The 16,292-nt window shown below is 40.2% G+C and overlaps 1 protein-coding gene across 1 annotated transcript in view; it reads left to right on the top strand.

Moving 5' to 3' along the window:
• The first annotated feature begins 1,248 nt into the window (after positions 1-1,248).
• The window catches only part of COL4A3 (collagen type IV alpha 3 chain), a 57,811-nt gene continuing 42,767 nt past the window's right edge, over positions 1,249-16,292 (top strand). The window contains exons 1-2 of the mRNA XM_029960748.1: positions 1,249-1,472; positions 13,996-14,170. Coding sequence (XP_029816608.1) covers positions 1,249-1,472; positions 13,996-14,170 — 399 coding nt within the window. The remainder of the gene's footprint in view (positions 1,473-13,995; positions 14,171-16,292) is intronic.

Here is a 16,292-nt window from a genome sequence, read left to right as displayed (position 1 = left end):
TTATTGTTTTTTCTGTATCACTTCTAGTGCTTAATAAAACCTGTAACATGGGATTTCCTCAACAGCATCCATGAACGCTACAGACAAGGTAAGGTTGCTGTGGCTGGAACTGCCAGCATAAGTTTTCACCATGTTAGAACAGCACTTTATTTACCGAGATGTTATCTTATGTCAACAGCATAAATGTGATAAACTTCACACATTGCCAGCACATTACGAATCACAATTCCATTCACAAAAGCTTTATATCATGCTAAACTACGCGGAAAGCCTAGAGAGAAATACTTCTCGTTGATTTCCATTTATGCAGTGGGGCAGCATTTTGTCCCTTCTGGGACTTCTTGATCTCCGCTGCCTCATTAAGAAAACGCCCGAGGGAGAGGAAGGCGTAGGCGAAAGGAAAACACTCCCGTCCCATCCCGTCCCGGAGCGCCCCGGCAGCGGGATGGCGCTGCGGGCCCGGCTGCCGCCGGCCTCTCCCGGCACCGCCTCGTCTCTGCTGCAAAGCCGCGCCGCCACTGCGCTTCGCGGGCGGAGAACGGAGCCAGCCCGAACCCCGGGACACCTCCAGTGTCGCTGGGACACTCGGCTGTCCCGGGCCGAGAGCTGCCCTCGCGCTGCCACCCCGTCCGCAGAGCGCAAGTGCCCCGCCCGGCGCTGCCCGCCCGCCCTCACCCGGCTCCCAGGGGGACAGCCCCCGACACCGTCGCTCACTCCAATGGCCCGCTGAGGAGGACGGACGGAAGACGGCGGCTGCAGCGGTGCCGAGGCAGGAGGGCCGGGGGGAAGAGCAGAGGGGAGGAGGGGGTAGCCGCGCCCTGGCCGGCCCGGCCCTGTTCCCACCACCCCGGGGGCTGCGGGCGCCGAGGCGGGTGGCGGAGGCGGTGAGGCCCCAGGCAACCCGGGGAAGGGCGGGCGGGGGGAGCAGTCGGAGCGCCCCGGGACGCCGCGCGGGCAGTCGCGAGGCGGGGATGGCGGCGGGGCTGCCGGGCGCCTGGCGGGCCGGTGCTGCAGCTCGCCCTGCTTGGCCGCGCGCCGCGCGCGGCGAGGTGAGTGAGGCGCGGGACGGACGGGGTGGCGAGGGGGTCAGCCGGGGCAAAGAGCGGCCGACGCCGCGGGGAAGGCAAGGGGAATGTGTCGTTTAAATTGATGAACGGCGTCCGCGCCCCGGGCAGGGCCAGGGAGGAGAGGTGAGAGGGGAGGGTTGGTGGGTTCGCCCTCTCGCCGGCTGCGGGGCACCGTACCTCGATGCGTCCTCCGCCGGGCGGGATGGGGAAGGGCGGCGGAGAGCCCCGCAAGGGCACGCGCGTCCCTGGCGGGTCTTCAGGTGAGCTGGAGCCTGCCGCCTTCCCTCTGAGCGGGTCTCCTGCAGGAATGGGCGGGCAGCAGCCCGAGCCGGGAGCGGTCCTGCGGGGCAGGGGGATGCGGACGGCGAGGACGGGTGCGCGGTGTGGGTGCGGATGCTCTCCGAGGTAAACACTCCCGGAGCCGCACTGACTGTCTGGACCACCTGTGCCACCCTCACGGCAAACTCATTTTACAGATTGTCTTTCAGGTTTAACGATGAGTGTACATCGCCGTTCGGTCAGTAAATTCTCCTAGATAGTGCTGTAGTCTTTGCTGTTCCTCTCTCCTGTGTCTGGTTATAAGATTTGCATTGTACATTCCCAGCTGGGAGAAGAGCAGTCAGCTGTGAAGGTACATGGGCCAGTGTGGCTTTCAATATTTCTGGCAATTCCCAAAAAGAAAACTGCCAGTTTTAGTAAATTTCTGAGAGACATCAAACACACAAAACTGCCAGGTTTAGTAAATATTTAGTTCTCTTTCTCCCATAATAGTCAACAGTGTTAATTTTTCCTTGCATGTGTGAGTAAAGCTCCAACACAGTACATCAAAATCTTTTTATTGTCTATCAAAACATTTTGAACTTCACCTTTATAAGGAAAAAATGTGATCTACCTTGTTGTTGCTAAAACAGAGCCACATTCTGCTGTAATTATCGGGAGCAGACTGATTAGTAGTAACATTTCTTCTAAACTAATGCAGCTCTTTCACTCACCCATTCTGGGTAAAGTGTCTGGAAACAGCATAAGCACCTCACCCAATATGTTTCTCTTTTTTTTTTAATGGTACTCTAACTTGCAGTGAAGTTTAGTCATTTAACAAAGATACAATTGTTGTATTTGTAATGGAATTAAAATACCTCTTAGTTCTTATGTAGAATAGAGGTACCAAATCTAATTGCAGAGTGCATGTTTTCTGCAGAGTTATTTCAGGTTCTGCCTACATCAGATGCCTAGTGTAAAGCAAGCTGTGGAAGAGTAATAAACTCGAGATTTGCCTCTCTCTTCTACCCAGTTTTCTGGGTTTTATTCCATTCTTCTCTTCCTCTTCTGGTGCCTCCCATCTGTTGTTCTTATTGCTCTGAAGAGCTTGACATCCTCATATGTGCTTCTGGATGGTAGTTAGAGAGGGCAGGCTGTGTTCCAGGAGTGCCTTCCCCCTCCCACAACACACACACTCACACTCTTTCTAAGCCTCTCTTCTGGCTGTGTTAATCTTGTCATCCTGTTTCATGTTTTTATCTACAAATGAAGAGCAAAAGAGGTGTATTAGCAGGTAAGACCCCATATATGGCCCAGTAAAGCATTTCAACTCGTTTTTAGCAACCTCAGTGTGGTCCTGCAATATTTGCCTGTGTCACCAACTGGTGTACCACAGTTCTTTAGCAATCTTTCTTTAGCAATCTGAAGGTAAATCATAGAGCTCTGAAATACCAGTTTTCTGGAGCATTCTTGTTACAGGATCCTCATTTACACTTAGGTCTTAAAGACAGGATTTGGAATGGTAGGAAGTGTCTTCTACAGAGATCTCGCTGTTTAAGCAAAGTTTGAACATGTATTGATTCAGTGATGCTCTGAAAATTCAGCAGATCTCAAATGTTTGAGCTTAGTTTAAACTAGGCTTGCAATTTAAGATTCAGATGTCATAATTTCTTTTATGAAAATGCTGATCTTTTCAAAAGAGGAAGTCTAACATAATGTTCTAGATAATGGAGCAAACGAGAACTTGTTAAAAAGCAGTTTTATCTAAACTAATTAAATATTAGTGGCTACTGTAATTGATATGAAATGATTGATGAATAAATCATTGCATCTTGGCTAAACTGTTCATTGCAAAGAAATAAGTATTGTTTATGTTTTAAATTCATGCTACACTTTCATATGAAAATAAATTGATGTTTGACCAGCAAGCAATACTTGTGCTGTTTGTATCAACTAAAAAATGTTGCAACATAGAAAATTTTAAGTGTAGCTTATTCTTGAAGACAAGAAAGAAAATTGTGAATTTATGCCTGCTGCTGTTTATACAGCAAATTTTGGTCCTCACAGCTCTTCACAGAGTCCAGACTTCCCTGCCCTGAGGAGGCTGAACTTTCTGGCACCTGCTAGGGAGTATTATTATCTGCATTCTTGGCCACTGGCATGCTCTAATCTTCTGAAAACTCAGCAGAAGTAGCATCTTCCCATGTCAAAGGCTTTTCAGCTCATTTGATGTATTCCTTCACTACAAATACTGGTTTTATAATTCTTCAGATTTTTCCACTGTTCATTTAAATCAATGATAATAATAATAATTATAATCATCAGCATCAATATGTTTTCACAGGGTACAAGATCCTTCTTACTCCTCATTTCTTTTTTTTTTTATTTTCAGAAAAAAATGGATTTGCTTTTGCATTGTTTCATTTTGTTTAACAGCAGCTGGAATTGGTGCTGTTGATGCACATGTACAATTCAATTAATTCCCCTAAGTGTGTCCTGTCTTCTGGTACCCTTCATGTACTTCTTGTATATCTTGAAATTAAACACTAATCTAAAAGTATTTCCTGAAATTTACTGTTTCGAATGACACTAATAAGAAAAATACCTCAGTCATGTTCATTAGTACTGAATCAATAGTGCTGCTTAGTGGCATTGATCATTTTTGTGATGGCATCATGTCAGTATTTTTTCAGAAAAGGACAAAAGAGAGTTTCTACTTGAGTAAGATTCCTGCACTGCAAGTTAGCTGCACCTTATGTTACTACCACTTTTTAACTTGTGTTATAAATACTGTTGCAATGTCCATGGGATAAAATTAAGTGCTCCTTATTCTGTATTTGCCTCCATAATTATACTTCATATTTCCCATCATGTGCTGCTTGAACAGGAGGGGAGATAACAAACTAGGTGACTATAAGACTTGGGAAGATCTTTTGTGCCTTCCCTTTCTCATGCTTATTGTCTGTGACTAGATGCAAGTGTTCATATTCCACAATTAATTTTACTTCTTACAAATGTTAGAATTTGCATGCAAATACTTATAAACTAATCTTCTTCCTTAAGCAATATTTTCTTTTTAACTATATGCAACCTACATTACTGTCACAAATAGATCTTAATACATTGCTCTGACAGGAAAAAATAGTGTTCTAGCTCAGCCATGACCATGTCCAAGGCTGGTAAGAATGGGATGCAGGCTGAATTGCTTAGTTTAACTAGGAATCAAGGTGTTGGAGGGACCAAGTGTCAGAGTGAGGATGTTCCTCCTCTGTCAGCCTTTGGAAGTGCCCAGGTTCTTTGTTGCACAAGGCAGCTGAGAAGGGAAGATGTGCACCTGAATATACAAAAGGGAGTTCACTGAGCACGTTAGAAAAACAGGTCCTTTGTGAAGTGCTCTCTTTGATTTGGTGAATGTGATCCCAGCTCTGAAGTCAAGGAGGCTGTTGCTCTGATAATTGGGCCCAACTTCTACTGGACTGTTCTGCCCCTGATTGCCTCTGTAGTGACCTGTAATTCAGCCATCATCTGGATGCAGGAACAGGCCAATGTCAGAGCACTGCAGAGCAAGGCTTTTCCTACTGGGCCGAAAGAGTCAGCATAAATTAGCAGTTACCCTAAAGTTTGTGCATCAAAATCAGTGGAGTTCTGCTGTCTTATACCACGTGGAGGCTTGCTCTGATGGCCAAGAAATGTGAAGTGTGCCTGTGTGTATGTTGTCTCATACAACTGAAGGAAGATGAACCTTCTTAGGTGACCTTAGTAAACATCTGTGAAAACTGAATAGTTTTCTAGCAAAGGTACAAGGTAAATACACATCTGGGCAAAACTCTATAATTCAAGTTATTTTTCTGGCTGAATAATGTCACTAAAATTGTTAGGGTAGGCAGGCAAACACTGGGTCTTTCTTCAGTATTTTGCATTTTGTAGAGATATAACCATTTTATTTCGTGATCTCTGCTAGCAGTCTCTTCTGCAATACCTAGAGCTGATCTATCATAACATGTCTTTGAAACAGAATCCTTTGCTATTAAGTGCAACTAGGATGGGATGTCCGGTCATCTGTTTTACTGTCACATTCTCAGCCTGCTGCCTAACAGAGTAATACTAGAAGGCTCAGTATGTTGGCATGGATTACAGGAGCCTAGGAGGAAAGTGAAACACAAAAAGCCTTTTTTCTTAACTGTTTACAGCCCCAGTCTCTCACACTCACACTGAAAAAGTTCCATTTTGTCACACCTAGCCTATTTTTAGTTCCATTTGCATTATTTGTCTTAGCAATTTTGTGATAGGGCACAAGTCTCACGGGTTTACAGGTTTTCCATTTTGCCTGGTTTAGTGAAGGCTTTTTAGCTAAGGCTTTATTCTGTGTCTTTTTCATGTGTCATTTTGGAGGAAGCTGCAAGAAAAAGTGACCTTTTAGTTTTTTGTTGTTTGTTTTTTTTTTTCATTCTGTGAAATCACAGAGCCTTTCAAATAAGGAGGAACCAAAGCATGTGCAATAAGCTTTCTCTGAACAAGCTACTGTTGCTTTCATTGCTATTTGCACCACTTAACAGAAGATGCACACCAGGAATTTTATGAATATACAAATATACAGGCCTGAGGAGACAATAATTATAGTGAATACTATTCCCACACTCAAAAACTGTGAAAAAATAGAAATTGTGTCATGTAATGCTAAGTATATTATGGTAGGTAAGCAAAAATTCACTAGTTAAATGATGTGTATTCTTTGTTATTAAATTGCTCTTTTAAGATGACTGTTAGAAAAGAAAAACACGGATGAATAAGCTGATTAAACACCCTTAAAGGGGTGTTTTTCTGCACAACACAAAATTCTGTGGCCTGAACTGCCTAGTCTTTTTTTTCTAGGGGAAAAGAAGAATATTTATTTCTGTTGTCCCTATGTCCTCTTCAAGCTCAGGAGAAGAAACACAGAGAGATGGGGTTTATGGGTCTGTCTGTGGAGACTTTACCCATCTGAATATATCAGGAACAATTGGGTTCAATTTCTGATAGTCCTCATCACAGTGACTTCCACCCTAGTTAGATTATTTGTACAGTAAGATATTGGTCATTATAAACATATAGGTGTCAAAATATTCTGGGTTTTAGAAGAAGGAAAACTACCATTCTTTTTGTTTAAAGAGAGTAATTCTGTACCTTCTCTTTATAGACCAAAAGGAATTAAACCCCCAACAAAAACAAGAGATTCGAAAGCCTCAACTTACAGTTTTCCAAAGCTGCACACAGTGTGCCAGCTCTACTTACATAGATACTGAGTCATTTTAGGCAACTTGTACAACATGGGCCTTAGCAGCCATCACTACAGAGCTCACAAATGATTTGAGTTTGTGAAAACTCAGCGTGTTTGTTTTTTCCTGAATTAAAATATTTTACCCGTTTTATCCTAAGGCAGTGATGATGACATAGGGGCAGAGTGAAGATTGCTAAGCCCTGCTGTTCTCACACTTCCTAACTGGTTACTGATGGTGAGTTGGAGACAAGGGAGAAGCTCAGTATAATTAATTGTAATGTAACTGCTTGAAGAAGAGTATTGTTGGCAACATGGAAGTTGTATGTGGGACATACACCCAGTGAGTGTATGACACACACCAATGACCAATGAGTGGTGTGTGCTTTCATGGGAATAGTATGAACAGGTACGTTACAGTGATTTCTGGAAACATCTGTGCAGACAGGCTTATTCACAGCAAAAAAAGATATGCTGTGTAGTAAGTATATCTCAAGGAAAAAAAAGAGAATTGTAGGGCGTTTAGCTTTTTTTTTTTTTTTAATTCTGTTCAGTGTTTTTTCCCCCCAAGGTCGTTAATTTATGCTTATCAAGCATAGTCAAGAGACACCAGTTCTATGAAAAATTTGTTTGCATCTGGTTTATACTGTTTAAATTAAGGCTTATGTTACTGCTTTTCTGTTATGTTAAATATGGGTACTTATGAGAGTTTTGGCTAGCACTACAAAATTGTTATAATACAAAAGTTCTTACCCAACAAGACTTTTCTTTAGAAAGTAAGAAAAGGTTTATAAAAGTGGTTTCAATCTCTGAAGTGAAAAAGGGGGTTCATGCACATATTCCCTTGGCATAATAGAAAGTTGTTTAAATGTTCATGTCCAGCAGCTTCTTCAGTTTCTCCCTGTGTGTCATTTACCTTAGTTGGTTTGAAGTGCCGTGATAAATATATCTTTATATTCCATGAAAGAACAAACCCTTTCCAAAAGAACTCATAACAGTTTAAAATTATGGATACGAAGTGAGGAAATTCTTACCAAGTTCAGAAGGACACGTGTGTTAACATGGTGTGATCATGGACTGTCTATCTGTCAGTCAAATGCAAAATCTTGCTTCTGTGAAGTGTTATGTTTTTCCCTATGATCATAAATGTTTAGGACTCCTCTCCTGCACCTCACACTGAAAGCAGCACAAAGCCAGTAATACAGGACCCGTGTCACCAAGGGGACATCTTGATTCAGTAGTTATTCCCTGAGCAAGGTTCCCATTACAAGTGTTTAATGGAGCTTATTCAACAACTGCACTGCCTGTAGCAGAACAGCTTTCTCCTACTGTGTCCTTTGAGAGCCAGTCTCTCTGTGTTAGATATTATTGACCAAGTTGTTTATTAGTTAGGTTAAAGGTGTATTCCTTTATAGTGGAAAGTCCAAATTAAAAAATTTTCTTTGTGTGCTGGATATTCAACTGGTGAGCAAAATGCTGTGAATTCTGGTAGCATACATGGCTGTTAACAGGAGTCTTCTAAGGTAGGAATGTCTGGCTGCCTTCCAGTTCACAAATCATTAAACAATGTTTCAGGCTTTAGGAACTGACATATTTTCCTTCATCTCATCATCTCCTATTTCTGCTCTATGTTGTCTATACTTATTGAAGGCTTAATAATTTGGTTTTGTTGTACTGGTCCAGCAATCACTATAAAAACACAAAGTTCTTCGTGGTCTTTGATAATTTTAATGAATTCATGTTTGATGCTTAGAATGCATGAAAAACTTTTAGTATACAGATTGTAATTGTGAGACTGGTATTTTGTTTTGATAGCAATATTTTGGAGCGAGGGGACCTCATTCTCCAGTACCTTGTACACTACGTGGTGATTTGCAGTTGTGCAACATGAGGGATATGCTGCCAGGGTCACATATCTACCAACCATGTCTAGCTAGAATTACTGACTGTGCTAGTCTAGCTAAGTATCCTAACACAGGTGCATCAGAAAAAAAAAAAAAAAGATTTTCCTCATGTAGCCTTTTTCACAGTGGGAATTTTTTTCTATACAGCTCTGCTCTCAGAACTTCTGCTTGAGCAGGGAAGGATAAATGTGCAAAATCAGAACTGTGTCCAAGCTAGAAACTTTAGCTACCACCATAGTGTCCTTCAGAAAGTGCAGCATTTAACACCTCTGTGCAGCACATCTACACAAGTCTGTAGTGTCAATAAATGTTAAAGCAAAACTTTCCACTTACTGTAATCATAGTGTGTTACACCCACTTTTATTAGCTGTAATAGAAAACGTAGTAGAGAACATGAGGGAAATGGGCCTTTTGTAGTTTTAAGCACTGTGTTAACATCAACTGTTTGAGCAGGATTGTTCTATGTGCTCAGTTGTGATTTATAGATGCAGCTGGGATGTGTAAAGTGATTGCTCTGCACTGAGGCAGCTCAGGAAGAATTCAGAAATCTCGGTGTGTCAGCAGCCCTTGAAAATTCATAATCAAGACTCTTAAAGGAGCTGGCTCACTGATACATAATTTTTAATAACTATTGGAACTTTAAAGAAATTATGTAAAACTGGAAATTAGCTGATAATTTCCTTCCACTTAGAAAGGACCACGGAGATGACCTGCATATTTGTAGGCTGTTCAGGATATTGTTAATGAGCAGAAAGATGGAAAAGAAAAAAAAGTGGCATCACAGAAAAATAGATATTGTCCAGTAAGTCTTGTTGTATGTATTGATGGAGTTCTGATTTAGTCATTCTAGATGTTAGAATATAAAGACCTTGTGGCAGGATAGGTGAGATGCTAATAAGTATCCAGCTGAAATGAAAAATCCTTTGCCTTTTTAAAAGTGAGCCTGCTCAGCAGTTAGAACAACCAGTGATGGAAGGCGACAGCTTCATCACCAACTTGACAGAAGACACCTGGGCTATTTTTACTGTCCAGAGTAATTAATGGATATCACTTGCACTGCTTTTAATTCATTTTAGAATACCTCATGTTGCACAGTCATCTTTCATTTATGTTAACCAGGATTTACTTTGGGCATCAGTAGAGTTTGCCCATGAAATTAAAGATCAATCAGGCCAAAAGTGCAAACTTCAGCCTCAGTGCAGCCTCATTACTGTATTCCTACAGAATACATTTAATTGCATCTCAGCTTTCATCTGAATGTCTTTATTAAGTCATCCTGTGTGGTCTTGATCTGAAATACACTTAAACAGTAGGATGCTTATTTCCTGCAGCAACACAATTTGCTGCCTCTCTGTCCTGGGTGCAGTATTTTTAATACAAATAAGTATTTTGAAATATAGCTGAGGTACTCTGATCCTCTCTGGATCTGGAAAAACAAATAAATACTTTGACTGTTTTGTCATCGTATATGTCATTTCAAAAAAGAGATCAACAAACAAATACCGGCTCATCACCCTCACTGGCTCATTTTGTCTGCTCTCCATCTCCCTGCCCTTAAACCATTCCCAGGATGACTGTGTTGCCCCACCACTGTGAGTGACAGGACTCAAAGCCTGTGCTGTTGCCAGAGTAGGAGGTCTATTATTACTGGCTCTTTTCCTTACATTAACACTTTGTCACATCCTTTGACATTTTCAGGTTTGATAACGTCCCTGAATACGTTTTCTGACATCCTTCATATAACCAGTGCCACTGGCAAAGTTCTGGGGGCTGTGCAAGATCCTCTCTGAGGCTCCAGATTAAGTTACCATGACTGCAATGGTGGGAGTAGCAGTGCCATGCTGAACATACAGTAAGCTTTGTATAGGTGACAACATAGTCTGTAGTATGTTATTTATTCCTTCTTTTTTTTTGTAATTTCTTTGAGGAATTCTGTGAAAGAATTCTGGAACACTTTTAAACAGATGGTTAAGTTAGTCTATGAATAGGGGCCAGGAAGATGTCAGAGCCCCATAGAATCCAATCCCGTAGTGTAGGAAGGGCAATTCACTGTTATAGATAAGGTTGCACCCACTGAACAAAACATTAACCACTGCAGTAAATGTTCTTCAATGTGTACAACTTTAAATATTCAAAAAGCATATAATACTACAACTATCACTGAAAACACTTTTGAGAAGAGCTCCTCTATAAATTACTCCAAAAAAGTGCTGCGGTTTTTGAATTTTGGTTCATTGGTGAGTTAATTTGATTTGGTATTCATACAATGATATAGCTTTGTCCTTTTGCATAGGTTTTAGGTCAAAAATCTAGTGCCATCTACCATATTTAATAATTCGCTATTATTATGAAAATCACAAAACAAAAAAACCTGTGGCTTTGTTAATACATACTTACGTAGATGTTATTGTGAGAGTCTTGAATAAACCATTAATAACTAATATTCAATTTACTTCTTTTATAACCTGGCAACATCCTATCGTTTTGTTATGATCCTTTGTTAAAGGAGCTTCAGGCATCTTGCAAGGATGTGGAACCATTCAGCAGTATAAATGAGCAATGATTTTTTGGTTCAAAGCTCCTTTACAGAAGGCATAATCTAATCTTACGCAAAAAATCATATGCCAAAACATTTAGTATTATCCAGCTAACTGACTGTGTAATGTAAAATCATCTTTGGTCTTTTCAGTTTAGTTTAAAGTGATATGTGTACACAAAAAGACCTAAATAGATCTGAAAGCTTACTAATGGCAAATTAAACACATTCTAAGCATTCTGACTTCTTGAAGAGCAAATGCTCTCTTTCTTTACATAGTTTATTAACCTTGATTACTTGTGTAGCACCATAAGTTTCTACATGTTCATGCATTTAATTTCACACTGGATTGTCTTTGATTAAAAGATAAAAGAAAAAGGTTTCTTCTGTATCTGTACACCTCAGGTCTTCTGCAGATTATACCTCTTACAGAAAAGTAATATCATTTTGTGGTTCCTCTACATGTGGAAAACTGTGCTTTGCATACAAATACTGTAAAGAATCTTCTTTTGGCTTTTCTCTCACAGGCAGAAATAAGGTGCCACTCCATGAAGGTCCATAGAATTATGATGGTAAATTACTTGTGGGTATTTCTCAGGAAAGCTCTCTATGGTCAGCCAGGTCCCAGTTACACTGAAGAAGTTCTGAGAATTTAGAATACTGTAAGTGTTTTTCCCTCAGTAAACAGCACCTTTCCTGGACTCAGACATGTGTCTACTGAATCTGTCAGCTAAATCAGCACCTGAGATTGCTGGTAATTGGGTCTCATAGGGCCTGTAGTTAATTGACAATTGTCATATGCAAGCCCTAAAAAGGTGGAAGCTTGAGTCACTCACCAGCCCTGGAGAGCAGTGGAATGCAGTACCTTCCATTTAAGGCTAATTTTATTGTTCACTGTGTGTTTCCCTGAGCAGCTACCCTTTTTATACTGATTAGCAGAGCTGTACCAATATTCTGTGTCACCTATTTTGAAGAAAGTGCTTTGGGATAGAAGGTACTGTCATTGAATAGGGATCAAGAAAATCAGCTGTCATATAGATTATTCCAAATTTACTTTGAGATATATGTCACTTTATCCTCTGGTATTGATGTTTAAAGGGTTAAAATATCTGTCATATAACTGGCTTAGTGAATTTAGATTATGCAATACCAAACTGATTGACCTCAACAAGAAGAAATCAGGATACTTAGTTTGTTATTAATTCTGCACTAGTGTTTATTCTTGTGCCTCTGGTGATATAACCATGTTGATTAACATAATAGTAAAGGTAACATAGCTACACGGTTTCTGTCCTACATGACACCTTTGCTTTCCAAATTTCTGATGCAGTACCACTTGAATTCCAACTGTCAGATCAGGGGAAGAGTGAGTCTTCTTTAAATATGCCAAAGAATTAGGTATTTGATGTTTGCAACTCTTTAGAAATCTATCTTGAAACATGAAGAGCACCTATTGACCTGTCTCTAGAACACAGGCAGATACAATAATTTCTTGGGGGATTTGCTTTTCGTGGCCAACTGATTTAATTTCTGCTTTATTTGGTAAATGAAAGTTTAAATAGCTGTTCACTGGAGGAATGCTCCCTGCACCTGTTCTAAAATTGATAGGTGGCATCATCTCACCTAACTTCAGCCACCTGAAAGACAACAGCAACTATAAGGAATTTTCAAGTCCATAGAGAACAGCAACTACTTGCAGCATCTTTCCTCCATCCTAAAAGAAACACCTAAAGTGACTGGATGTGGAGTTCCTAACTGGATGTCAGATTTCCCAGTCTAATCAAAGGAAAGAGGCAAACCCCATGAAATGTGTCTGTGACACCACACACCTCAGTTTTGAACGGAAACAATAGAAAAAATTGATCTCGCTTGTGGGAAGAAAAGAGGCTTTTCAATTCCATGGAGTATTTTCCCTGAACGGATTATTACAGGAAAATTTAAATTGAATGACAATCTGACATTATAATATTAAAATGTAGTGGAGTACCTTTTTTCCTCTGCCTTTTTTTTTTCTATTTTTTTGAGAACACCACTGAAAAAGTTACAAATTAGAAACAGTGTGACTGCTGTAATCTGGCCAGCTGTAGGGGCTAATTAATTCTACCTGCAAGATCTAAATAGAAATTTCATATCATACCATCTTAAAGGCTTTAATCTTTTAAGAAAAAATACAGCTCTTCCTTTTTTTCTGAATTTTATGTAATTTAGAAGAATATCTTCATAACCAATATGGGATAGTTGTCCAATTCCTATTGTCTGTAACTATAACATAGTTATATATATCCTAGTACATGGTACAACTATATGTTATATCATGATAAAAATACTTACTAAAGTGGGAGGATAAAGTAAAAAATTACCTTCTTGCTACAGGGGTTCAATAGAAGTCCTTCAGCAAGAACTTCAAAAGCAAATGAAAGAATTTAAATGTACCAAGTACGACAGTATATGCAGTTTACTCCCCATCTCTATGAAAATCATGGCTTTAATAACCTCACTAATGTTTTGGTATATATCATACTTATGTTAACAACGGTTTAGGGTTTTTTTTCTCCCCTCCGCTGAAATAGGATATGTGAACATGACTGTAGAAAAGTCCTTTGCAGGAGTGGGGACATCCCTGTGTGAGGGCACCCACTGTCACACAGATCAGCTCAGGAACAGAGGAGGATAAAAGGAATAGAATTGTAATCTAAGAAAAATAGCAATATATGTGTTCATTTCTGCAGTAATTTTTTTGAAGAATCATCAATGTTTAGTATTATGAGCGCAACCAATTGAATTTTACATTTCATACTGTTATTACTGTTATTACATTACTGTTTATTACCCTGGTGGTGGCAAGCATGGCTTTTTGGCCTTTAACCCACCTATAAAATGAAACTAGTGCCCTTTTCTGTCTTAAAATACAGTATAGAGGAATAATGAGCTCCTTTCCACTGTTGAGAATTTCCACTTCACAAACATTTTTTAAAGTTGTGTTATCTGTGAAACAATTACCTTACTAAAACCACTGAGATTTCATTTGCCCCTCACCAAACAACACAATGAGAAAAATCATTTTGTTATAAAGTTTTTCTTTTTTGTTTTTCAGAGCTGTGTATGCAAAGGTAGAAGTCCCTGCTTTTGTGATAGCACAAAAGGTAGCAAGGTAAGAACAACTACATTTTCCTTTTTTAAAATTAGCTTATATACCTGGAAATTATTAATATATTAGTTCAGTTGATAGAGTGAGCATATTTAGTGTGTTTACAACATTACATGATGTTTGAACACCAACAGAACCACTGCCTGAGGCACTAGGTCCCTTCACAGACTCCTAACAAATGCCCACAGCTCCATTTCCCTGGCAGCAGCTCTCCTGTTACAAATTTCACAATGCCATCAAGAGTGTCATGAGTGTCATGTTCAATGCTTCCCTCTTTCCATCTCTGGACCCTGTTCCCCCTCCCTTTTCCGGTTCCTGAAGGAAAGCTGCATTCACTGCCATCAAACAGATAAATCTCTTGTAGATCAAGACAGGGGATGAGTTCCTGGGTCCTAATCACAAACACCTTGCCAGCATTGAAGGAACAGCATCAAATCCGTCAGCAGTAACAGATCCATGGCTCTGCCTGATGCCAGGAGCGGTTTGGCAGAGGCTCTGAGTGGCTTTTACTCAAACCTGAATTACACAAATGCCAAAAATTCTTTGAAACTCCTGCTTGCAGTTGGAAAAACAACTGATTCACAAATGAAAGGGGCATTATTGAAGGAGTCATGGTTGCAATTCAGGCTCACCCTGAACACAGGGATTGCCCTACTAAGCCTTAGCAACAGATTCCAGACATCTATAAAGATTTAGGATTGTGATTACTCCCACTGATTGGCACATCTGGCTGGTAAAGAATAACTCACAACTTTACTCCTGTACTTCTTGTACCGAGAAAAATGTCATATTGCACCACAGAAAACACTGTTAGTCTTGCTAGGAAGCTTCATTTTAGTGTTGGAGAAAGTTTCTCTCAAAGTAAATATTTTCATTATTGAAATACATTTACATAAGTGGGAAAGGAGTATTATATATTATATATTATATATTTTCAGTAAAATCTCCATGTTTATTTTTAATCTTCGTAGTTGGTCTAACCTGACTTTCTCCTAACCAGTGAAATCGAGACCAGCTGAAAAACTAGAAAAAAAAATAAGCTGCCCACTAATAGAGAAATATTAATAAGAATGAACACTCACAACTTGCCTTCATCAGTTCCATGTTAAATCACTGAGCAATTTGTAGGGAGGAGCGAGTCATTGTTTACACTGATGAAGATTCTCATGCAGCTTTGGAAAATCAGGACAATGACATTAATCAATATGTTTTGATAACTGTTGAATGTTAAGAAATTCTCCAACCCGAAAATCTTCTGTTCTTGTTGATCTGTGGGGAAGAAGGTGTGAATAAAATTGCTCATGCTGTGTAAAGGGGAGTGAGGGCGTTAGGAGAGCGCAGGGCTGCTCTGGACCCGGGCAGCCCACCTTGGCTGCAGTGAGGGAGGGTGAGCTCAGGGGAGGCAGCTCCAGGACTTTGTTTTTCCTGCGAGCTGGTACCGCACCCCCTCCAGCGGCACATCCTGGGATAGCGTTAATCCTTTTCTCTTTGGACGCTGGTGGATGAAATAATCTATTTGTTATAAAAAGCTACGCCAATTTATGATACAGATCTCACCATCACTTCATAATGCAATTCTTACATTTGTCTTAAATTATTCTGGGATTATATTGTATCTTTAGATATATTTTTTATTTTATTTTAATTCAGAAGCTATTTAAAATCTGGTGAGTTTGTGGGATTTTGAGGAGCGAGAATTTGTGGAGGGACAAGCCAAAGAATTTTGGCTTCCCAGAGATGTCTTTTGGATCCTGTCTTGTACATCAAATAAGACACACAAACTTCTGCACAGCAGAATTTCAGGCGCTTGCTTAGTAAAACTTCATATAAAGCAGAAGAACTGACCTTGCTGTAGAGCAGCAGCCATTAAGTTTGCTGACTACAAATTAGGGCTGCTATGATGGATTTGGATTTGTGTTGCTAAACACGATGGAGGAATATTAACCAGGAATATGTATCAGCTGCTTTCTTAAACTTTTCATGCTGCCAGCTGACTTCTGTACTCTGCAAAAGCTTGAGTATTGTTGTGTTTCGAGGGCTTCAGCCATACTTAGGAGCATGTTACCTCCTTCAGTGGTGCCATGGCAGCACATAGGTGGGCCACAAAAACAGGTCAGTGTGGGCA

Source organism: Manacus vitellinus, unplaced genomic scaffold (assembly GCF_001715985.3).
Source record: "Manacus vitellinus isolate BGI_N305 unplaced genomic scaffold, ASM171598v3 scaffold_29_pilon, whole genome shotgun sequence".
Lineage (NCBI taxonomy): Eukaryota > Metazoa > Chordata > Aves > Passeriformes > Pipridae > Manacus > Manacus vitellinus.
This window is presented reverse-complemented; position numbering and strand designations above follow the sequence as displayed.